At 37.3% G+C, this 23,809-nt stretch overlaps 1 protein-coding gene across 1 annotated transcript in view; it reads left to right on the top strand.

The window, feature by feature from the left end:
- NLRP14 (NLR family pyrin domain containing 14) overlaps positions 1-23,405 on the top strand; it is a 55,579-nt gene extending 32,174 nt beyond the window's left edge. The window contains exons 7-12 of the mRNA XM_012456733.3: positions 3,099-3,269; positions 3,704-3,874; positions 5,308-5,478; positions 7,549-7,719; positions 22,201-22,371; positions 23,074-23,405. Coding sequence (XP_012312156.3) covers positions 3,099-3,269; positions 3,704-3,874; positions 5,308-5,478; positions 7,549-7,719; positions 22,201-22,371; positions 23,074-23,209 — 991 coding nt within the window. The 3' untranslated portion in view covers positions 23,210-23,405. The remainder of the gene's footprint in view (positions 1-3,098; positions 3,270-3,703; positions 3,875-5,307; positions 5,479-7,548; positions 7,720-22,200; positions 22,372-23,073) is intronic.
- Positions 23,406-23,809: the final 404 nt, after the last annotated feature.

Raw genomic sequence — 23,809 nt, 5'->3', positions numbered from 1 at the left:
GGAGTGAGGTAATCTCTCACTGTAGTTTTGATTTGCATTTCTCTGATGATCAATGGTGTTGAACATCTTTGCATATGCTATTTGTATGTCTTCTTTTGAAAAATGTCTATTCAGATATTTTGCCCATTTTTAATTAGATTATTAGATTTTTTTTCCTGTAGTGTTGTTTGATCTCCTTATAAAATATATTTCTGTTATTAATCCCTTGTCAAGTGGCTAGTCTGCAAACATTTTCTCCCATTTTGTGGGTTCTCTGTTCACTTTGTTGGTTGTTTCTTTGGCTGTGCAGAAGCTTTTTAACTTGATATGATCCCATTTGTCCATTTCTGCTTTGGTTGCCTATGCTTATGGGGTATGACTCAAGCAATCTTTGCCCAGTCCAATGTCCTGGAGAGTTTCCCCAATGTTTTATTTTTATAGCTTAATAGTTTGAAGTCTTAGATTGAAGTTTTTAATCTATTTTGATTTGTTTTTTTTAATATATATTGAGAGATGGTAGTCTAGTTTCCTTCTTTTACATGTGAATATCCAGTTTTCCCAGCACCATTTATTGAAGAGACTGTCTTTTCCACCATGTATGCTCTTGTCACCTTTGTCAAAAATGAGTCCACTGTAGATGTGTAGCTTTATCTCTGCATGTGGTACTTTTATTTCTCATTGTGGTAAAATCAAAATCTCAAATTACACAGCCAATTAATTTATCTAATGATTCACCTTGATTTAGAATAGGCCCATGAAGCCTATCCTGTTAATGGAAATGCTCCTTCTCTTGGAAATATCATTCTTCTGCCACCTGCAGTACATTTATATTGATCTTTAGAAACAAACAGCTCCTGCAGCCACATAGCTTCAGCAACAACTCTCCTGTTATCTCTCAATTTCTATTCATATCAGAAAAAGAATATTACACTCAAAAAAACAAAAATAAATTATGAAGTTCTTGAGCAACCTGGAAATTACACAGCAGACATTTTCAGAAGGGAAAAATATATTCACACAGCTTCTCTGAATTCCTGGGAGCTCATCTTCAGGAGTAGCAGTTACTCTTTACTGAGGAATAGCTACTTTTTCAGGTGATAGTTTTCTGATCCTAGTTTGCTAGCAGGACAGGAGAACTTAATCCCACAGGGCTCAACTCATAAAGAAAGCTCCAGCATCTTGCATCAGTTAAAATCCTACCCTGACTAACCTCAAACCAAGAGCTTATTGTAGGTAGATGGAACTCGGGTTCTCTAAGTCAACAGCATTTTTGCCACCTTATGGACCTTTACTTAATAGCAGCTGGTCAGAGCTCCAGACAGCAAGCGATAAGGACAACAAAACCATTTATAATTTGCTTACTTTTAAAGGGGTTTGGGCCTTGGGAATTTTTATCCAAGGGTGTTGTTTTGGTGGCACTATTAAGAGGAAGCTGTGCAGGCTCCTAAGAAGGACCTAAATGTAAGTGATAAGCTAATCTGTCTCGTTTTGCTGGCTTATATTTAGGGGTCAGTTCCCTTTGATTGAATCACTGGTAATTGATATTATAATTAATACAGGTGAGGAAAAAACCTCCAAACTCTAGAAAACTAGAAAAGAGTTATATTCTTTATTACTTTATACATGTGAGAGTATTAATGATTTTTTTCCCATTTGAAAAAAATCTTTACAATATTTGTAAAATTTAGGAATTCAGAAATACAATGTGGCTACTACAAGAGTGACACAAAGTAAGACAACTGATAAAAATTACAGACTTAATAGTAGGTAAGGGTTGTTTTCACAAGGCATAGCAATAATTTCTAAAGTCCAGGTATCTTATAAGATTTCATTATTATAATGAGACAAAATCATTCTTATAAAATATTTTCTGATTTGTAATACTCTCTGCTTTTCTTTGCAGCTGCAAGGGAAAGGGGAAACATTTTATTTTTATGAGGCTGAGATTTCATACATAAAGAGGTAGGCAGTCCCATAGCTGAAATTCTATTAGCACTAATACAAAAAGACAAAATCTCAAGAAACTCATAATATGGAAAGGATGAGAGAAAATGGACTACCAAGCATTTAATATTTATAGTTAGAAACATTTTTAAATATTTTCAGTACCATTTTTCCTTCATAAATGGGATATATATATTTTTTCATTTTGTTCTGTGTACATTTGTGTCCAGAAACTTCCAAGTAATATTGCCTGTTTTTAACTTAAGGTGATTATTAGTTATGTTTTGGTGCAAAAGTAATTGCGGTTTTAGGCAACCTGAGCTTTTTCAGCATTAGCCCATGTTCTAGGTCATCTATTAAAATCTAATTCTGGACTGAAGAGGAAGCTCTCCTGTTCCTTCCTCTATATACCCTGATTTTGATGAAAAGAAACAATTCTTGAGTGGCTCAAGTTGGTAAGTCTTGATTAAAAGGAATACCCAGAGAAATTCCAAATACCAGAAATGCTGCTGCCACTGCCTGACTCTTACTACAAAGAGTTAGTATCACTCCCGACCATGTATAAGGCACAAGTTGTTTCTAAATATGAGTCTCTCTACATGGACTTTTACTGTTTCTCTTCTTCTTTTACTTTATCTTTAAAAATACTTTTGTTTTATGTAGGATTTACTTCTTGTTTTTCACTCTTAAGAACTGGATTCCTCAGAAAACATGGCCTCATGAATCAATGAGCTGTGGGAGACACACTTTGCTCCCAATTCCCTGTCCATTTCTGTTCTGTTTCAGAAGTTGGAGTGTAGAGGGATACAGTCATCCTTTGAGCCATTGTCTTCTAAGTTGTAGTTAGAGAAAATTCTTCCCAGACTAAAAAATATTACCATTTAAAGATACTTTTGAATGCTCTCAAATATATTTTCATGTATTTATGAATTAAGGGGGTGGGAATTAAGGGAATTAAGGGGGTGGGAATGTGATAAACAAGCTCCCTCCCTTCCTTCCTTGACTCTGTCAGAGCCTTATGCTTTAATTAAATAACTTTTTTTCTGTGTAGAGAAGTTGGATTTTCAGGCAAGTTCACAAAGATTGGGAAACTTCCTACCTTCAGGCTGGGTGGGTGTTGGTTGTAATTTTTCTCTAAGGAGTGGTAATTTCTGTTTTTCTGTGTTGTTTTCCAGGTTGGAATCCTGCAATCTAACTGTATTTTGTTGTCTAAATATATCTAATGCTCTCATCAGAAGCCAGAGCCTGATATTTCTGAATCTGTCAACCAATAATCTGTTGGATGATGGAGTGCAGCTTTTGTGTGAGGCCTTAAGACATCCAGAATGTTATCTAGAGAGACTGTCGTGAGTATTTCTGTTTTGTTTTCTGTAGAGTCATTTTGCTTGGTTCTGTGTAGCTTAATTACAATCTGATGGGGAAACTGCTTGGGTCTTGACACTAACTGGCTTGATTGTCAATCCTGAATAAGCTCTACATGCATCCACCTTCTCTTCCTCTACTTCCCTCTCTTATTTCACTTTTAGACCTACCTTTTTTTTTTCTGATTGACCTCTTTATTTTCATTCTTTTTTAAGCTTTTCCTCTTGCCTTCCATGTTTTGTTTCATCATATCCTGGACACAGCTGCAGTGGAATTCGTAATTTAAATGGGTTTGTTGAGGTTACTTCTATAGTTGAGGTATCGGGGTTATAAGTCCCACTGATTTCCCTGTGAAGGAGAAGAGAAGCATGAGCTTCAGGAATTGACAGATCCTTTCCCATCTGTGTTTCTCCTTCAGCTTAGAAAGCTGTGGTCTCACAGAGGCTGGCTGTGAGGATCTTTCTTTGGCTCTCATCAGCAATAAAAGACTGACACATTTATGCTTGGCAGACAATGTCTTGGGAGATGGTGGAGTAAAGCTTTTAAGTGATGCCTTGCAACATCCACAATGTACTCTACAGAGCCTTGTGTAAGTGTTCAAGTTTTTATCCTTTCAATATATTATACATTTAGAAATAAGTTTAAAATAGTAAAGTGTTATGAACACATTCTGTCCCTTGCTTTTTCCCTGTTACCCTTAATGAAAAAGAAGGTGATGATGATATTAATAATTGCCATTTATTGTGTCCTAACTCTACTCTGGATCTTGTGTTAAGTGTGTTTAATTTGCACAATAGTACCTGATGATGTCAAATTGGCCACTTGATTTTGAGGTGCCTCACTCTATAGGTGATGAACGTGAGCCTTAGAAAGATAGTGCTTAATGTCTCACAAGAAAATAACGAATTCAGAACTAGAGCCTACCACCTATCCTACTCTATAATCTGAGCTCAGAACAGAAATACAGCACTTTGTTGTATGTCTGAATCACATTGTGATTATTCTGTTCAGTTCTGTTAGGTAATTTTATAAACATGGAATTAATAAGCCAAAGTTTTAACTTGGTAAAATATGGTTAAATTGCCTCCCAGATAGATTGTTTATATCCCCAGAAGCAGTCTAGGGGCCTACACTTTAATACCTTCTTTGGACATCTACAATCTTTTTGACCAATGATAGATGTTGAAAAGTAACTTTTAAAGTAATTTAAATATTGAGCATTTTTTTCAAGTGTTTTTGGCCTTTTATATTCAGGAATTTCCTCTTCATAGGCTGTTATCTTCTGATGTTTTCTATTATATATGTTATATATTATACTTATTAATACCACATATACATTATATATATTATAAACAATTTTCTTAGCATGTTGCTTTATTTCTAGCTTTATGGTCATTTTTAGAACAGACAAGTTTAAAATTTTTTGTGATGTCAAATTCTGCCTCATGACTTCAAGAAGTTTTGTCATAATTGGAAGTACCTTTCTTTAAAAAACTATGTTTATGTCATCTCAAACTCTTTATAGTTTAATTTTAACATTTACATGTTAAATTATTCCAAATTTATTTTGTTATAAGGCTTAAACTTATTTCCCCCATATCAGATCTGTTTTACAAAAAGCAATAATGACATAATATGTATTTTCCTTACAGATTGAAAATGACACTTCTGTTACAAACAAAGAGTACTTACTTTATTGTGATTACTCTTATTCTACTCGATCTGTTTCTCTGTTCCATGGAGCTAGTTCTGCAACAGGGTACTAAACATATATATACGTAATGTAACAAGGTTAGCATTTGATGTATCATAAGAAAAATGCTGGAGAATATGAATCTAGTTTGTAGTCCAATTTGATATAAATCTATTTCCCAAATGAGATAGGCTGGTAGTGAGGGTGTTTCCTTTGAGATGAAATGTTGGCAAATAGATAGGGATCAAATCATGAAATCTTTTCAAAGAGAGAACTATCTGGACAGTACAGCAATGATTCCATCTCTCCTCACATTGTCCATCCTGTAGGCTGAGGCGTTGTCATTTCACTTCACTTAGCACTGAGCATCTGTCAGCTTCTCTCCTACTCAACAAGAGCCTGACGCATCTGGATCTAGGATCAAACTCTCTACAAGACAATGGAGCCAAGCTTCTGTGTGATGTCTTTCGGCATCCAAGCTGCAATCTTCAGGATTTGGAGTAGGTTTTTTGTTACTTTACTTTTGTGTAGTTTCAACAACAGAGTGTCTGGGGAAATAAAGAAAGGCTGAGAACTGAGAACTAGCAGAGGAAAGAATATACAGCTGATTTTCTCTCATTCTGCCTGGGACAAGCCGAGGAAGGCTGCTCATCAGATTTTTAAAAATAATTACCATAGTAATTCTAATCAACTTTCTTCAGGTAAGGAGGACCACAGGCATCAATCTGAACAGTAGCCATTTTATTCTTTCCTTGGTTGTGCCCTAGTGAATCTACTGTGTGTCCTCTACTTTTATCCATGAAGCCGAAATTGTGCTCTCCTGATTTTTCTTTTAGATTTATATTTAAACTCAGGGTTGTAATTAAGTCAACTTTGAAAGAATGGGAAGGGGATTTTTAACAATATCCTGCAAAATTTTAAACTCCAACCATTTTTATTAATATTATGTTTTCTCAGTCTGTGAGCAGGTATACATACATATGCATTGTATGTGTATACCTAATTGTGATTGCTATATGGATATGACTTTGGGGTTTCCTTTTCACTAGATAGTATTTCAGAAATACATTTATCAAGGTGTGCATGCTGAGAATAAAAAAAGAAATACAATACTTATTTCAAATTATCTTCTTGATTATTTTAATGACTGTATGGTATTTAGTATTTCATTGCATAAATATTTTGGCTGGAGTGAATCAAGACAGACACATCACTTAGCAATCTCAGCTTATTTTCCTACCAGGGCCTCCCATGTGACCAGTAACTTTTGTGAGTCATTAAGGGTCTAACCTCAGAATAGTTTTTTAGATCTATAAATTCGAGCTCTTTGGTAGACCCAGAGGTATTTGTCTTGACCAGACCAATTCATAATAACTAAACTTCCAAATCAGTTTAATAGTTTAATGTGACATCTATAAACATTAAGGTAATTACACTCCAATTAATACCTTTATTTACTTTAGGAAAATATAGATGATATGGGTTACTATGTGATTCTCTGGAATTACATTGATCATTATTCAACTGGAAGACAAAGTTTTACTTAATGGAAAACTTTGCTAAATCCAATGTCTTCATTTAACTAAAGAGATATAATTTCTAAGTGACCTATATACTCAAGGTCTCTGCTAGCCCATTTTCTCTCCTTACCATTGCTGTAAACAAAGCTGTACTTTTCTTGGTTACCTTCCAAAACCTCTATGCATACCATGTCAATTCTCCTAACCAATGTTTACAATCAATATGAGCTAGATGCCAAGGGAACTAAAAGTCACTAAGGCGATGCGTTTGTCCTCAAGTAACATAAAATGCTGATAACAGGGAAATAAACGTAAAGCAAATGATAAAATATATATTCCATATGCTGTTGTAAGGATACGGCAAAAGTCTCAGGGATTAAGGTTGGGACTTCACAGTAGAGACAGAATTACTTTAGGCTTGAGAAATGATGAAGATTCTTTTATGTGGGGATATGCTAAACAGAAGAAAAGGAGAGAGAAAGTAGAAGAGAAACAACAACAAATATGGTATAGTTGGAGAAGATGCATGCGTATGGTTAGAGAATAACATAGGGGTAAAGTATGGAAAGAGAAAGCTTGTGGCCAGATTGTAAGTGCTCTTGAATGCCATGCAAAGGACCTGGAATAAATATCTTTTTATGTGTAGCTTTCTTCTTTGGAGATAATACTTTGAGATAGATTCCTGGAAACTTTTTTCACTTAAAGATATATTAAAAACTGAAAGCACAGAGATCTATGGGTTTCTTGGGAAAGTTTATATTTGTTTTTTAAAGTATTGTAAAAATAAATGTTTATACCCTAGACTTTTAAAGCTCTTTGTGGAAGTAGATAAGCTGTTTGTGGAAGAAGACAATTTTACCTGCTGGTTTCATCTGCTCATTAAGAAATCCCATCTGTTTTACTGATAAATTAGAACCTTTCATGTATGTCCTGGATTGTAGATAGAAAAGAGACAGAAAAGAAGTTCAAATACTTGGGTATATCTCCTGGGAAGAAACTTATTAAGCTTCACAATGGAAGGATTCACTTTTCCTATTGTATTTCTTATAGATTAATGGGCTGTGTTCTCACTAATGCATGTTGTCTGGATCTGGCTTCTGTTATTCTGAACAACCCAAACCTGAGCAGTCTGGACCTTGGGAACAACAATTTGCAGGATGATGGAGTGAAAATTCTATGTGACGCTTTGCAACATCCAAACTGTAACATTCAGAGGCTCGGGTGAGTTCAGTTTTCCATTAGGAAAATGGTGCCTATTTGGTAGCTGGTATAGCTAGAAGATATCTAGTGTATGGAGAGAGGGAAAAAAATAAATGGGGCTAGAAGGTAAGTTACTCTCAGAAATAAGAATCTAAATTTCAAATAAATGGGCCAATGTACTGTATGTTCTTCAGTGTAGAAGCCATATTTCGTGTTTCTTTGTGTCCTCTTGAGTACCTTGGACAGATACTTATTACGTAAGTGGTACCTAATTTGGGTCTTCCATGTTCTGTCATCCTTAAGATATTCTATTTGTCTTTGAATTGATTTTTTAAATTAAATTTAAGATTTTACTAATTATCTTCTATCTGTAAAATACTATTTTCTTAAGGAACTTGTAAGCTAATAAAATCACATTCTGTGTTGTGGACATTTCTTATGTTCAATTCTGTATTTAGATTTTATTTAATTTTGAACTGATATTGGCTAGTATATTTTCACTTATTTAACATGAATTCTTGATCTCAGGGTCAAGAATTGTGCTCAATATGTGGGAAGCTCAGACATAATTATATGTCTCAGCCTTTAGAAATTTAACAGTCTTCCAGAGAACTCTTCCCGACTCTTCCTAGAAAATGCAGCTTTTATATTTCCACTGACTGTATATTTTTATAATAACAATGATGATGCTATAACTATGAGGTCTGTGATTTAATTTTATCCTACTTATAACCTAATAAATCTACTTGTTACTGTTTCATGATGCTGGCCCAAAACAAAACCCACAAGACTCTTATCAGAGACAAAGGACTTTATTACTTGTAACAGAGCAAAAGCATGAGCATTAGCATGTTTGTATCAGTTCCTTTTGTCCACCAAGCTCACAGGGCTGACTGACAAAGAGGTCCCAGACAGATGCCTGCACGTGCAACACTGAGTTTGAGAGACCTGGGATTTTACAACAAGCAGTAATAAGCCTGTTCTTTGTCCCTCAAGGTTGCTCATTACAAACACAACCCTGGAAAATGGCTCAGGTAAAGAGTTGTCAGGGCCTTGCATTTGTGTTTGCAAACATGTAGGGAAAGAAAGACCTATGGAAGAATATCTCCCAAAAATGCCTACCCCTTGTTTCTACACAGTGAAGTCTTGGCTTCTGGTGAATTTTCACATGAATATGCTACTCCATTGGCCATTCTAATTAACAGAGACTGGGACCAAATCTGTTCAATTAATCTCATCTACTTAATCAAAGCTACTAATAACAAGACTCCAGGTACAGGATGAGGCCGACTTGTAGTATTGATTTCAAACATTCCCACAGGGTTCTGACTCAGTCAACTGAGTAAGTCCCAAGAAAGACTAATAGATCTTTTATACATTAGAACCCATAAAAGGGAGTCTAAAATGACGTGCCAGTCTTTGGCGTCTCTGGCAATAAATAAAGGGCAAAAGATGGCCCAAAAGTAACTGTCTTCCACAGTAAAGAGAGAGTTAGCAGTCCACTCTTCCCCACATGCAAGCACATAACTAAAAGGAGCACAGGTCACTCTAATTTTGGATTTGCTATTATATTTTATTTGGGTAGCTATTGCACTAGTTTGGTTAAGCCAGCTGAGCAGTCTCACTGGTAGTTGTAGCTGCCTCATTTCCATACATGGTATATTCCAAGACTGTTCTGGCATCAAGAGAAGCTTGCAGATTTGTATCAGATTGAAACAAGGTTGTGCTAGTGATTGTGTTTGTATACATATGATAAGGCTCCACATTAGGAGTCTGCTATTGATGGCATCAGGCACAGCAAAGTAGTTCAGGACCTGCTATGTCTACACAAGATTTTCTGTTTTCATAGTATACAGATAGGCATGACAAACCAGGCAGTTGCTGCTTAGACTCCACAGACTACATAATTATTTTGCCAGGCTGAAATGTTGCATCTAGGAGAAAAAAGAGAGCATTAATTATTCTCCTCAGTCTCCACACCTCCAGGTTCTAAGGTGTTCCTATCCAAATATTGTTGCTACTCTCCCCCTACAACGATGAAATCAGTTTGTCCCATCCCAGTGGCTAGAACTTCACCTGTTCTCCAATTATCTTTTATTTGCACGCAGACCTTTGGTCTGGAGAAACCATATAGATGGGAGAGAGAGAAAAACATCTTCACAATATTTACAGAAACCCATTATATCCCATATGTTATATTCCAATTCTATATTCTCTCTTAATTATCAAAGGCAAATTATGAAACTTTGGAGTCTCTAATCTACCTTTTAAAAATATGGGTGAAGATAAATTCAATTTTATAATTTTCCTGTATACTCATTTTTTTTCCAGCAAAATATATTGAAATTTTTCTCTCCTCTGCTTGGCAGGGACATCTTTGTTATAAACCAAATATTTATATGTGCATGGATCTGTTCCTGAGTTCTCTATTCTCTTCCGTTGACCTGTTTGTAATTCCCAGTTCCAACAATGCATCGTCTTAATTAATATAGCTCTATAATAAACCCTGATACCCACAACAGCAAGTCTCCCCATCTTCTTAAAGAGAATTTTGGCTCTTCTTCCACTTTACACTTGCAAATAAATTGGAAATATAAACTTAACAAGTTACGTGCACATGTACTCCCCTTAACCTACCTATATGTTGGCATCTTGAATTGAATTGCAGTAAACCTATCAGTGAGTCTCCTGATACACCAAAAAGACGTATCTCATTTATTTAGTTCTATCAATAATGCTTAGTAATTTTTTCTTGAGTGGTCTTGTATTTTATTACTGGTTAACTATTCCAAAGTGCTTGCTATATTTCATGCTATTGTAAATGATTGTTTTAGTTATTTTTTGTTGTGTTTATACACAGGAACACAGGGTTTTTTTTAAAAGTTGGTTTCCTATCCAATAGCCTGCCACATTATCTTGCTTATTCTAGTTGCTAATTTGTAGATACTTTTGTATTTTCTGGGTATACAATCACATAATTTAGGCATAATACAATGTAGTTGTTTTTCCTTTTCTGATCTTACATTCTTTTTTCCTTTTTAATATGCCTTAGTAACTGTTAATATATGTGACACAACATTAATATGTTGGGGATAATGAACTTTCATATGTTGTTCCCAATGATTAAAGCACAATTCACAATTTCAGTGGTCCACCAAATTATCAATTTAAGGAAATTGCCTTCTAACCTAGTTTACTAGGAGTATTCTTTTTCTTTTTTTAAAAAAGTTGTACTTTAAGTTCTGGGATACATGTGCAGAATGTGCAGGTTTGTTACATAGGTATGCACATGCCATGGTGGTTTGCTACACCCATCAACCCATCATCTACGTTAGGTATTTCTCCTAATGCTATCCCTCCCCTAGACCCCATCCCCCGATAGGTCCCAGTGTGTGATGTTCCCCTCCATGTGTCCATGTGTTCTGATTGTTCAGCTCTCCTTTATGAGTGAGAACATGCAGTGTTAAAAAATATATATTTTATTACATCTTAGGTTTTGGGGTACATGTGAAGAACATGCAAGATTGTTACATACATACATACATACATGGCAATGTGGTTTGCTGCCTTCCTCCCCATCACCTATATCTGGCATTTCTCCCTATGTTATCTCTCCCCAACTCCCCACCCCACGCTGTCCCTCCCCTAGATCCCCCCCACAGACCCCAGTGTGTGATGCTCTCTTCCCTGTGTCCATGTGTTCTCATTGTTCAACACCCGCCTATGAGTGACAACATGCAGTATTTGATTTTCTATTCTGTCAGTTTGCTGAGAATTATGGTTTCCAGCTTCATCCATGTCCCTACAAAGGACATGAACTCATTGTTTTTTATGGCTGCATAGTATTCCATGGTGTATATGTGCCACATTTTCCCTGTCCAGTCTATCATCGATGGTCATTTGGGTTGGTTCCAAGTCTTTGCTATTTTAAATAGTGCTGCAATGAACATACGTGTGCATGTGTCCTTATTGTAGAATGATTTATACTCCTTTGGGTACATACCCAGTAATGGGATTGCTGGGTCAAATGAAATTTCTATTTCTAGATCCTTGAGGAATCACCACACTATCTTCCACAATGGTTGAACTAATTTATATTCACACCAACAGTGTAAAAGTGTTCCTATCTCTCCACATCCTCTCCAGCATCTGTTGTCTCCAGATTTTTTAATGATCACCATTCTAACTGGCATGAGATGGTATCTCAATGTAGTTTTGATTTGCATTTTTCTAATGACCAGTGATGATGAGCATTTTTTCATGTTTGTTGGCCTCCTATATGTCTTCTTCTTTTGTCTGTTCATTTCCTTCGCCCACTTTTGAATGGGCTTGTTTGTTTTTTCTTGTAAATCTGTTTTAGTTCTTCGTAGATTCTGGATATTAGCCTTTTGTCAGATGAGTAGATTGCAACAATTTTTCCCCATTCTGTTGGTTGCAGATTCACTCTAGTGATTGTTTTTTTTGCTGTGCAGAAGCTGTGGAGTTTGATTAGGTCCCATTTGTCTATTTTGGCTTTTGTTGCTAGTGCTTTTGGTGTTTTAGTCATGAAGTCCTTGCCTATGCCTATGTCCTGAATGGTTTTGCCTAGGTTTTTTTCTAGGGTTTTTATGGTGTTAGGTCTTATGTTTAAGTCTTTAATCCATCTGGAGTTAATTTTAGTGTAAGGTGCCAGGAAGGGGTCCAGTTTCTGCTTTCTGCACATGGCTAGCCAGTTTTCCCAACACCATTTATTAAACAGGAACTCCTTTCCCCATTGCTTGTTTTTGTCAAGTTTGTCAAAGATCAGATGGTTGAAGATGTGTGGCGTTGCCTCTGAGGCCTCTGTTCTATTCCATTGGTCTATATCTCTGTTTTGGTACCAGTACCATGCTGTTTTGATTACTGTAGCCTTGTAGTGTAGTTTGAAGTCAGGTAGTGTGATGCCTCCCGCTTTGATCTTTTTGCTTAGAATTGACGTGGCTATGCAGGCTCTCTTTTGGTTCCATATGAAGTTTAAGGTGTTTTTTTTTTCCAGTTCTGTGAAGAAGGTCATTGGTAGCTTGATGGGGATAGCATTGAATCTATAAATTACTTTGGGCAGTATGGTATTTTCTCAATATTGAGTCTTCCTAACCATGAGCGTAGAATGTTTCTCCATCTGTTTGTGTCCTCTCTTAATTCATTGAGCAGTGGTTTGTAGTTCTCCTTGAAGAGGTCCTTTACATTCGTTGTTAGCTGTATTCCTAGGTATTTTATTCTCTTTGTAGCAATTGTGAATGGCAGTTCATTCTTGATTTGGCTCTCTTTAAGTCTGTTATTGGTGTATAGGAATGCTTGTGATTCCTGCACTTTGATTTTGTATCCTGAGACTTTGCTGAAGTTGCTTATCAGTTTCAGGAAATTTTGGGCTGAGACAATGGGGTCTTCTAAATATACAGTTATGTCATCTGCAAATAGAGACAATTTGACTTCTTCCTTTCCTAATTGAATGCCCTTTATTTATTTTTCTTGCCTGATTGCTCTGGCTAGAACTTCCAATACTGTATTGAATAGGAGTGGTGAGAGAGGGCATCCTTGTCTAGTGCCAGATTTCAAAGGGAATGCTTCCAGTTTTTGCCCATTCAGTATGATATTGGCTGTGGGTTTTATTATTTTGAGATACGTTCCATCTATACCTAGTTTATTGAGAGTTTTTAGCATAAAGGGCTGTTGAATTTTGTCGAAGGCCTTCTCTGCATCTATTGATATAATCATATGGTTTTTGTCTTTGGTTCCGTTTATGTGGTGAATTACATTTATAGACTTGAGTATGTTGAACCACCCTTGCATCCCCAGGATGAAGCCTACTTGATCGTGATGGATAAGCTTTTTGATGTGCTGTTGCAATCAGTTTGCCATTATTTTATTGAAGATTTTTGCATCTATGTTCATCATGGATATTGGCCTGAAGTTTTCTTTTCCTGTTGAGTCTCTGCCGGGTTTTGGTATCAGGATGATGTTGGTCTCACAAAATGATTTGGGAAGGATTCCCTCTTTTTGGATTGATTGGAATAGTTTCAGAAGGAGTGGTACCAGCTCTTCTTTGTATGTTTGGTAGAATTCAGCTGTGAACCCATGTGGACCTGGGCTTTTTTTGGTGGGTAGGCTATTAATTGCTGCCTCAACTTCAGTCCTTGTTATTGGTCTATTCAGGGTTTCGACTTCTTCCTGGTTTAAGCTTGGGAGGATGCAAGTGTCTAGGAATTTATCCATTTCTTCCAGGTTTACTGGTTTGTGTGCATAGAGTTATTTGTAGTAATCTCTGATTGTAGTTTTTATTTCTGTGAAATCTGTGGTGATATCCCCTTTATCGTTTTTTATTGTATCTATTTGATTCTTCTCTCTTTTCTTTTTTATTAATCTGGCTAGTGGTCTGTCTATTTTGTTGATCTTTTCAAAACACCAGCTCCTGGATTTATTGATTTTTTTGAAGGGTTTTTTGTGTCTCTATCTCCTTCAGTTCTGCTTTGATCTTAGTTTTTTCTTGTCTTCTGCTAGGTTTTGAGTTTTTTGATCTTGCTCCTCTAGCTCTTTCAATTTTGATGATAGGGTGTCAATTTTAGATCTTTCCTTCCTTCTCATGTGGGCATTTATTGCTATATATTTTCCTCTAGATACTGCTTTAAATGTGTCTTCATTCTCATTGGTTTCAAAGAACATCTTTACTTCTGCCTTCATTTCTTTGTTTATCCAGTCAACATTCAAGAGCCAGTTGTTCAGTTTCCATGAAACTGTGCAGTTCTGAGTTAGTTTCTGAATTCTGAGTTCTAACTTGATTGCACAGTGGTCTGAGACACTGTTATGATTTCCATTCTTTTGCATTTGCTAAGGAGTGATTTACTTCCAATTATGTGGTCATTTTCAGAGTAGGTGCGATGTGGTGCTGAGAAGAATGTATATCCTGTGGATTTGGGGTGGAGAGGTCTGTCCATGTCTATTAGGTTTGCTTGGTTCAGGTCTGAGTTCAAGTTCTGGATATCCTTGTTAATTTTCTGTCTTGTTGATCTGTCTAATATTGACAATGGGGTGTTAAAGTCTCCCACTATTATTGTGTGGGAGTCTAAGTCTCTTTGTAAGTCATTAAGAACTTGCTTTATGTATCTGGGTGCTCCTGTATTGGGTGCATATATATTTAGGATTGTTAGCTCTTCTTGTTGCATTGATCCTTTTATCATTACGTAATGTCCTTCTTTGTATCTTTTTATTTTTGTTGGTTCAAAGTCTATTTTATCAGAGACTAGGATTGCAACTCCTGCTGTTTTTTGCTCTCCATTTGCTTCTTAAATCTTCCTCCATCCCTTTATTTTGAGCCTATGTGTATCCTTGCATGCGAGATGGGTTTCCTGGATACAGCACACCGATGGGTTTTGGCTTTTTATCCAATTTTCCAGTCTGTGTCTTTTGACTGGGGCATTTAGCCCATTTACATTTAAGGTTAATATTGTTATGTGTGAATTTGATCCTGTCATTTTGATGCTAGCTGGTTGTTTTGCCTGTTGAGGCAGTTTCTTCATTGTGCTGATGCTCTGTACCATTTGGTACATTTTTGGAGTGGCTGGTACTGGTTGTTCCTTTCTATGTTTAGTGCTTCTTTCAGGAGCTCTTGTATAGCAGGCCTCGTGGTGATAAAATCTCTGAGTAATTGCTTGTTCGTAAAGGATTTCATTTCTCCTTTGCTTATGAAACTTAGTTTGGCTGGATATGAAATCCTAGATTGAAAGTTCTTTTGTTTAAGGATGTTGTATATTGGCCCCCACTCTCTTCTGGCTTGTAGGGTTTCTGCTGAGAGATCTGCTGTGAGTCTGATGGGCTTCCCTTTGTGGGTGACCTGACCTTTCTCTCTGGCTACCCTTAGCATTTTCTCCTTCATTTCAACCCTGGTGAATCTGAGAATTGTGTGCCTTGGGGTTGTTCTTCTTGAGGAATATCTTTGTGGTGTTCTCTGTATTTCCTGGACTTGCATATTGGCCTGCCTTGCTATGTTGGGGAAGTTTTCCTGGATAATATCCTGAAGAGTGTTTTCCAGCTTGGATTCATTCTCTCTGTCACATTCAGGTACACCTATCAAATGTAGATTAAGTCTTTTCACATAATCCCATATTTCTTGGAGACTTTGTTCATTTCTTTTTACTCTTTTTTCTCTAATCTTGCCTTCTCATTTTATTTCATTGAGTTAATCTTCAACTTCTGATATCCTTTCTTCTCCTTGTTCAATTCGGCTATTGAAACTTGTGTATGCTTTGCAAAGTTCTCGTGTTGTGTTTTTCAGCTCCATCAGTTCATTTATTTTCCTTTCTAAGCTGTTTATTCTCGTTAGCATTTCGTCAAATCTTTTTTCAAGGTTTTTAGTTTCTTTGCATTGGGTTAGAACATGTTTTTTAGCTCAGAGAAGTTTCTTATTACCCACCTTCTGAAGCCTGTTTCTGTCAATTCATTAGACTCATTCTCCATCCAGTCTTGTTCCCTTGCTGGTGAGGAGTTGTGATCCCTTGGAGGAGAAGAGACGTTCTTGTTTTGGGTGTTTTCATTCTTTTTTGCACTGGTTTCTTCCCATCTTTGTGGATTTATTTACCTGTGGTCTTTGTAGTTGGTGACTTTCAGATGGGGTCTGTGAGTGGATGTCCTGTTTGTTGATGATGAAGTTCTTTCTTTCTGTTTTATAGTTTTCCTTCTAACAGGCCCCTCTGCTGTAGGACTGCTGAAGGTCTACTCCAGGCCCTGCTTGCCTGGGGCTCACCTGCAGTGGCTGCAGAACAATAAGTGTTGCTGCCAGTTTCTTCTTCTGCTATCTTTGTCCCAGAAGGATACCTGCCAGATGTTAGTCTGAGCTCTCCTTTATGAGGTGACTCTTTGGATATATGGGGGTCAGGGAGCTGCTTGAGGAGACAGTCTGTCCTTTACAGAAGCTCAAGTGCTGAGCTGTGAGCTCTATTGTTCCATTCAGAGCTGCTGGGCAGGTACATTTAAGTCTGCTGCAGCAGAACTCATAGCAGCGTTTTTTTTTTTTTTTTTTTTTTTTTTTCCCCCAGGTACTCTGTCCCGGGAAGGTAGGGCTTTATTTATAAGTTTCTGTCATGCTGCTGCCCTTTTTCAGGGATGACCTGCCCAGTGAGGAGGCAGCCTAGTCACAGTCTGCCAGCAGAGGCGTTGCTGAGCTGCTGTGGGCTCTGCCCAGCTGCCGTGTGAACTTCCCTGCAGTCCTGTTTATAGGAGTATAGTTAGAACTAACTTGGCAATGGCAGCCAGCCTCTGTAATGGCGTACTCTCTCTGTAATGGCGGACTGCCTCAGCAATGATGGATTGCCTCAGCAATGGCAGACTGCCTTAGCAATGGCCAACCTCCTCAGCAATGGTGGACTACCTCTGTAGTGGTGGACTGCCTCGGTAATGGCGGATGCCCCTCCCCTACAGAGCTGGACCATCCTGGGTTCAGCTTTGCTTGCTGTGAAACTCTCAATCCAGAGCATTTCAGATTGCTGGTCTTTGTGGGGGTGGGACTGGCCATGATTGATCACCTGGCTCCCTTCCTCAGACTCCTTATTTTTCAGTTGAATGGTCAACTCTGTCTCCCAGGTGTGCCAGTCACCAGTTGAAACGGCGCCCGGATTTGTGGGAGTTCTTGTGCAGAGACCCACTGCACCAGCTGAAAAAGCCATGCTGGGGGCTTGTGATGCTTTTTCATCCAGGAATCTCCTGGTCTGGCTCCCTGTTTCAGTCCCTTTTTCAGTTGAACAGGTGACTCTGTCTCCCAGGCGTTTCAGTCATCAGTTGAAAAGGCGCCCAGATTTGTGTGAGATTTTGTGTGGCAACCCACTGCGCCAGCTGAAACAGCCATGCTGGAGGCGCTTTTCCGCCCAGGAATCTCCTGGCCTGGCTCCCTATTTCAGTCCTCTTTTTATCAGTTGAACAGGTGACTCTGTCTCTCAGGAGCTCATTGCCAGCTGAAACAGTGCCCAGACCTGTGTGAGTTTTTTGTGCGGAGACTCATGGAGACCCTCCGCACTGGCTGAAACAGCCACGCTGGCCGAAAGAGCCACGCTGGAGACCTGTGGCATTCCTCCACCCAGGAATCTCCTCGTCTGTGGGCAATAAAAATCTGTCTGGAAATGTGGCGACCACTCACCCTCTGTGCTCTCTCTGGGAGCTGCAATCCAGATCTGTTCCTACTTGGCCATCTTGGATCCCCCTCCAGACCTTTGCAGTGTTTAGCTTTCTGTTCCTGTGTTAGTTTGCTGAGAATGATGGTTTCTAGCTTCATCCATGTCCCTGCAAAGGTCATGAATGCATCCTTTTTATGGCTGCATTGTATTCCGTGGTATATATGTGCCACATTTTCTTTATCCTGTCTATCAGTAATGGGATTTGGGTTGATTCCAAGTCTTTGCTGTTGTGAATAGTGCTGCAATAAACTTGTGTGTGTATGTGTCTTTATAGTAGAATGACTTATAATCCTTTGGATAATATACCCAGTAATGGGATTGCTGGGTCAAATGGTATTTCTGGTTCTAGATCCTTGAGGAATTGCCACACTGTCTTCCACAATGGTTGAACTAACTTACACTCCCACCAACGTGTAAGAGCATTCATTCTTATTTCTCTACATCCTCTCCAGCATCTGTTGTTTCCTGACTTTTTAATGATCACCATTCTAACTGGCATGAGAAGCTATCTCATTGTGGTTTCTCTAATGACTAGTGATGATGATCTTTTTTTTCATATATTTGTTGGCTGCATACACGTCCTCTTTTGAGAAGTGTCTGTTCATATCCTTCACCCACTTTTAGATGGGGTTGTTTTTTCTTGTAAATTTGTTTAAGTTCCTTATAGATTCTGGATATTAGCCCTTTGTCAGATGGGTAGTTGCAAAATTTTTCTCGCTTTCTATATGTTGCCTTTTCACTCTGATGATAGTTTCTTTTGCTGTAAAGAGCTCTTTAGTTTAACTGGATCCCATTTGTCTATTTGGTTTTTGTTGCCATTGCTTTTGGTATTTTAGTCATGAAGTCTTTGTCCGTGCCTACATCCTGAATGATATTGCCTACGTTTTCTTCTAGGCGTTTTTATGATTTTAGGTCTTACGTTTAAGTCTTTAATACATCTTGAGTTAATTTTTGTATAACGTGTAAGGAAGGGATCCAGTTTCAGTTTTCTGCATATGGCTAGCCAGTTTTCCCAACACCATTTATTAAATAGGGAATCCTTTCCACATTGCTTGTTTTTGTTGTGTTTGCCAAAGATCGGATGGTTGTAGATGTGTGGTGTTTTTTCTAAGGCCTCTGTTATTTTCCATTCGTCTATTTATCTGTTTTGGTACCAGTACCATGCTGTTTTGGTTACTGTAGCCTTGTAGTACAGTTTGAGGTCAGTAGCATGATGCCTCCAGCTTTGTTCTTTTTGCTTAGGATTTTCTCAGATACACAGGCTCTTTTTTGGCTCCATATGAAATATAAAGTAGTTTTTTATAGTTCTGTGAAGAATGTCAATGGTAGCTTGATGGGGATAGCATCGAATCTGTAAATTGCTTTGGGCACTATGGCCATTTTTATAATATTGATTCTATCTATGAGCATGGAATGTTTTTCCATTTGTTCATGTCCTCTCTTATTTTCTTGAGCAGTGGTTTGTAGTTGTCCTTGAAGAGGTCCTTCACATTCCTTTTAAGTTATGTTCCTAGGTATTTTATTCTCTTTGTAGCAATGTGAATGGGAGTTCACTCATGATTTGGCTGTTTGTCTATTATTGGTGTATAAAAATTCTTGTGATTTTTGCACATTGATATTGTATCCTGAGACTTTGCTGAAGTTGCTTATCCTTGAAGAAGTTTGCCAAATGTGATGAATCACATTGATGTATGCATTATATCAACCTTGCATTTTTGGACTAAAACCAACTTGGTCATATCTCCTATATACATTGTGTAATTTACTGTGTTAATGTTAGTAACAGCATTTAACCATCTTTGTTCACAATGGAGATTATAATTTATTTCCTGTGCAGTCTTCATCAAGTTTTTGTATCAAAATTACAGTATTTTCATAAAATGAGTTCAGGAGCATTCCTTATCTTTTAGTTTCCTGAAAGGATTTTTGTAAAATTGAAATTATTTTTTCCTTGAAATTTTTGAAGCTGTCTAATCTGGAGTTTCCTTTGTGTGTAGGACTTTTGACTTCGGATTCTATTTTTAAAATATTTAGGTTTTCTCTTTCTCATGGCGTACTTTTTGGTAAGTAAGTAATGTTGATTTTTGTCTATGTTATCTAAATTTTAAAACTTACTGGCAGGCATCTAATATTTTATTATTTGTTTAACTTCTTAATCATCTATATTGATGTCTTTTTCTCATTTCTGATATTAAATTTGACCCTTTCTTTATTTTTGTATTCAAAGAACACAACATTGATCCCCTCTATTGTACATCTACATTCTATTTCATTAATTTCTGTTTTTATCTTATTTATTTTATTGTACTTTTGTTGGGTTTATTTTACCTTTTCCTAAATTCTTGAATTGGATGCTTCGATCGTACATATTTTCTTTTTCTTCTCCAACACTTCTTTTCAAATGATTACATTAACTTTATCATAAGATTTTGATATTGTATACAGTGCTTTTGTTACTTTTGAGTCCACAATATTTTTAAACGTCCATAGAACTTTTTTCTTCAACTAATAGGTTATTTTTAAACACACTCCTTAATTTTCAAACATAAGGCTTTTCTTACCTTTTCATATTCAGTCTGTAGAATTGTTGTCTGAGAACATACTGTGTGTGAGTGCTGTTCTTTGAAGTTTGTTGTCATTTGCTACATGACTTTAAACACACTTAAAAAGAACATGAAAAATTATTGGTTTTAATTTAATTTTTATTTTTTCTAAAGACAGGGTCTTGTTCTGTCACCCAGGCTGGAATGCAGTGGTGTGATCCGTGCTCACTGTAGACTGCAATCAGCTAGGCAACCAATCATCCCAGTCTCATGAGTAGCTAGGACTACTGGTGTGCACTACCTTGTCTGGCTATTTTTTTTTTTTTTTTTTTTTGGTAGAGATGAGGTCTTGCTCTGTTATTAAAGCTAGTCTCAAATTCCTGGTCTCAAGCCACCCTGTTTCCTCAGCCTCCCAAAGTGCTGGGATTACGGGTGCCAGCTACTGTGCCTGGCCAGCTGCAGTATTCTGTATCAGTTAATTAACATTATTAATTCTGTTCAAACTATATAAATTTTAGTGATTTTTTTCCAGATAGTCAGTTATTGTGAAAAATATGTTAACATTTTTATTAAAATTCTAGATTTGAGTCTTTCACTTTGTAGTTCTGTCTTTCTGTCTTCCATATTTTGAGACTAATTTGTAACTGAAAATGTAACATTACTGTATTTCCTGATGAATTCATGATAACACTTTATGTTTTATAATGCTTTTTTTGCCCTAAGGAAGATTTTGTGTGATATATATATACCCTGTCTCATAATTTGTGGGACCATTCTTCATCACATAAATGTGATCACTTAACAAAAAAAAAAAATTTTGTATGCTCAACATCTATATAGGCACTCAGTTGTTCAATGGCCAGGTAAACATAAGGTGAAAATTAGATTCAAATTGGTTAGGAGAATGTTCGGTGCAGAAAGTTGAATTTGACATAGTTCCTCAGTTCCTCAGTATATACTGTTGGCTTGTGCAGAGGCCCTTGACTGATGGATGGGTGGGTTGGTTAATTTATCTCCCTTAGCCATTCTCCTTCCCACCTATAGGCAGCTGACCTAATGTATTTGAAATGTGCCGTAGAATTGCATTTTTATTTGCATCAATGGCATGATGCTAAAGACCTTATTATATTCCTTGCTTTTTTTTTTTTTTTTTTGTGATGGAGTCTTGCTCTGTCACTCAGGCTGGAGTGCAGTGGTGTGATCTTGTCTCTCTACAACCTCCACCTCCCAGGTTCAAGCAATTCTCCTGCCTCAGCCTCCCCAGTAGCTGGGATTACAGGTGCATGCCACCAGGCCAAGCTAATTTTGTATTTTAGTAGAGATGAGATTTTCCCACATTGGCCAGGTTGGTCTCGAACTCCTGACCTCAGGTGATCTGCCCACCTAAGTCTCCCAAAGTGCTGGGATTACAGGCCACCATGCCTGGCCTATTCCTTGCTTTTTAAGTACTCACTATCAAGCTTCTAATATCTTGTTATAGTGATATATTTTTAGTGATGTTCAAGGATTCAGCTGCTTCATAGTATTTTGTAATGTGCTTGCATGTTTTATTCCTTAAACAATAATTACAAATTTGTAATTCATTATTTTGGAAGGGATAAGTTCAGCCTAGAAATATCTGGTAATAATGAATATTATAAGTACTTACAGTCCTTGAATTACACTAACTGCTCATTTTTTAAAGTTTCTGGAATTATCCTCCATTTTGAGTTCACAGATCTCCTGTGGGCTTCTTCTCTGTCATCAAAGTCATTTTCTTCTGTTGTCTCTCTTCTCTACAGTTTGGAATACTGTGGTTTGACATCTCTCTGCTGTCAAGATCTCTCCTCTGCTCTTAGCATCAATCAAAGACTGATAAAAATAAACCTGGCACAGAATATCTTAGGGTATGAAGGAATTGTGAAGTTATGTGAAGTCTTGAAGTCTCCTGAGTGTAAACTACAAGTTCTAGGGTAAGTCTCCATTGTCTTCTCATGGGGAGCATTTCCTGTACTGAGTGATTGGGGAGCCACTCATTTATTGTAGGCCTCAAAATCAACCTGATTTTGTATCCTTGGGTATATTCTAGACACTTGTTTTTCTCTAATAGAACATTGAATTTTGAGAGACACAGTATAGCATGGTAGTTAAATGTTGAGTAATCTGGAACCAGCCTAGCTGAGTTTGAATTCTGACCCTACCACTTACTAAATGTTTAATTAAGGCTAGTCCTCCATTGTTCTTAGTTTGGATTTGCTTATCTGTAAAATGGGTGAAATGATAAAATCTACCCATAAGGTTATTGTGAGGATCTGAGTCAAGTTCTTAGAACCGTGCCTAGCATAATAATAAACAATAAATGTGTTAGTTGTTTTCACTACTATTAGTGGGTAGTATTAATTTTGCTTGGATAGCAAGGCTCTTGGAGGATCCTTTTTAATTTTAATCAGTTTCTCTTTCTCTTCTGTTAATATATTCTATTTTCCTTCAACTGCTGTATCTCCCTCACTGTATCTCTCTCAGTTCCCTTCCCCACTCCTCACCCATGTTGTAATAGTCTCTTTCTATTTTAACGGAACAGTTTCTTTTTCTCCTGAAATAAATTCTTTACAGAGAAAGTAGAGGGCTGTAGGGAAATTGAGTGCAGGAAAAGAGATGTTCCCTTGTTTTCTCAGGTTGTGCAAAGAGGCATTTGATGAGAAAGCCCAGAAACTGCTGGAAGCTGTGGGAGTTAGCAATCCACACTTAATCATTAAGCCAGATTGTAACTATCATAATGAAGAAGATGAGTCTTGGTGGCAGTGTTTCTGATTTGAAGAACCTGACATTCCAATCAATCAATCAATCAATCAATGCCGACACTTGGGTGCTTAGCTTTAGATACTCTATGCCCAGAGATAGTGCACTTGATATCTGTCAGATACTGTTCACCCACTTCTCTGTAAAATGTTCTACTTCACACAGGGGTTGAGAGGCTAAAATAAAATGAAAAGCATCAAACTCTCTGGAAAGTATAATATGTTTTTCATTGGAGATAGAGCTTAAGAATGCAGATAAGGGAAGCCTGGATATGAGGCTGAAGGATGGGGACAGGGAAGATCAGTTAAAGTGCCTTGTTTTTTCCTAACTTCCACTGACCTGGTTTAGTTCGCAGCCCTGCTATCTCTGGCACCTTTTATTAAAATGTGTCTCCATGTGTGTTCTTGGAATCACCAGTGTCAAGATCACTTGGGTATCTGTCTTAAAATGGAGATTCCTGAACCCCACACTAGACTTACCAAATCAGAATGTCTGGGTGAGGGCCCTGAGGAACCAGCATTTTTTATAATTTCCCAGGCAAATTCTTAAGTATAGTAATAGTTGAGAATCACTAGTTTAAGTAGAAATGGGAGTCTACTTCTACAATAAACA

Source organism: Aotus nancymaae, unplaced genomic scaffold (assembly GCF_030222135.1).
Source record: "Aotus nancymaae isolate 86718 unplaced genomic scaffold, 86718_ANA_hifiasm-v0.15.2.pri h1tg000059l, whole genome shotgun sequence".
Lineage (NCBI taxonomy): Eukaryota > Metazoa > Chordata > Mammalia > Primates > Aotidae > Aotus > Aotus nancymaae.
This window is presented reverse-complemented; position numbering and strand designations above follow the sequence as displayed.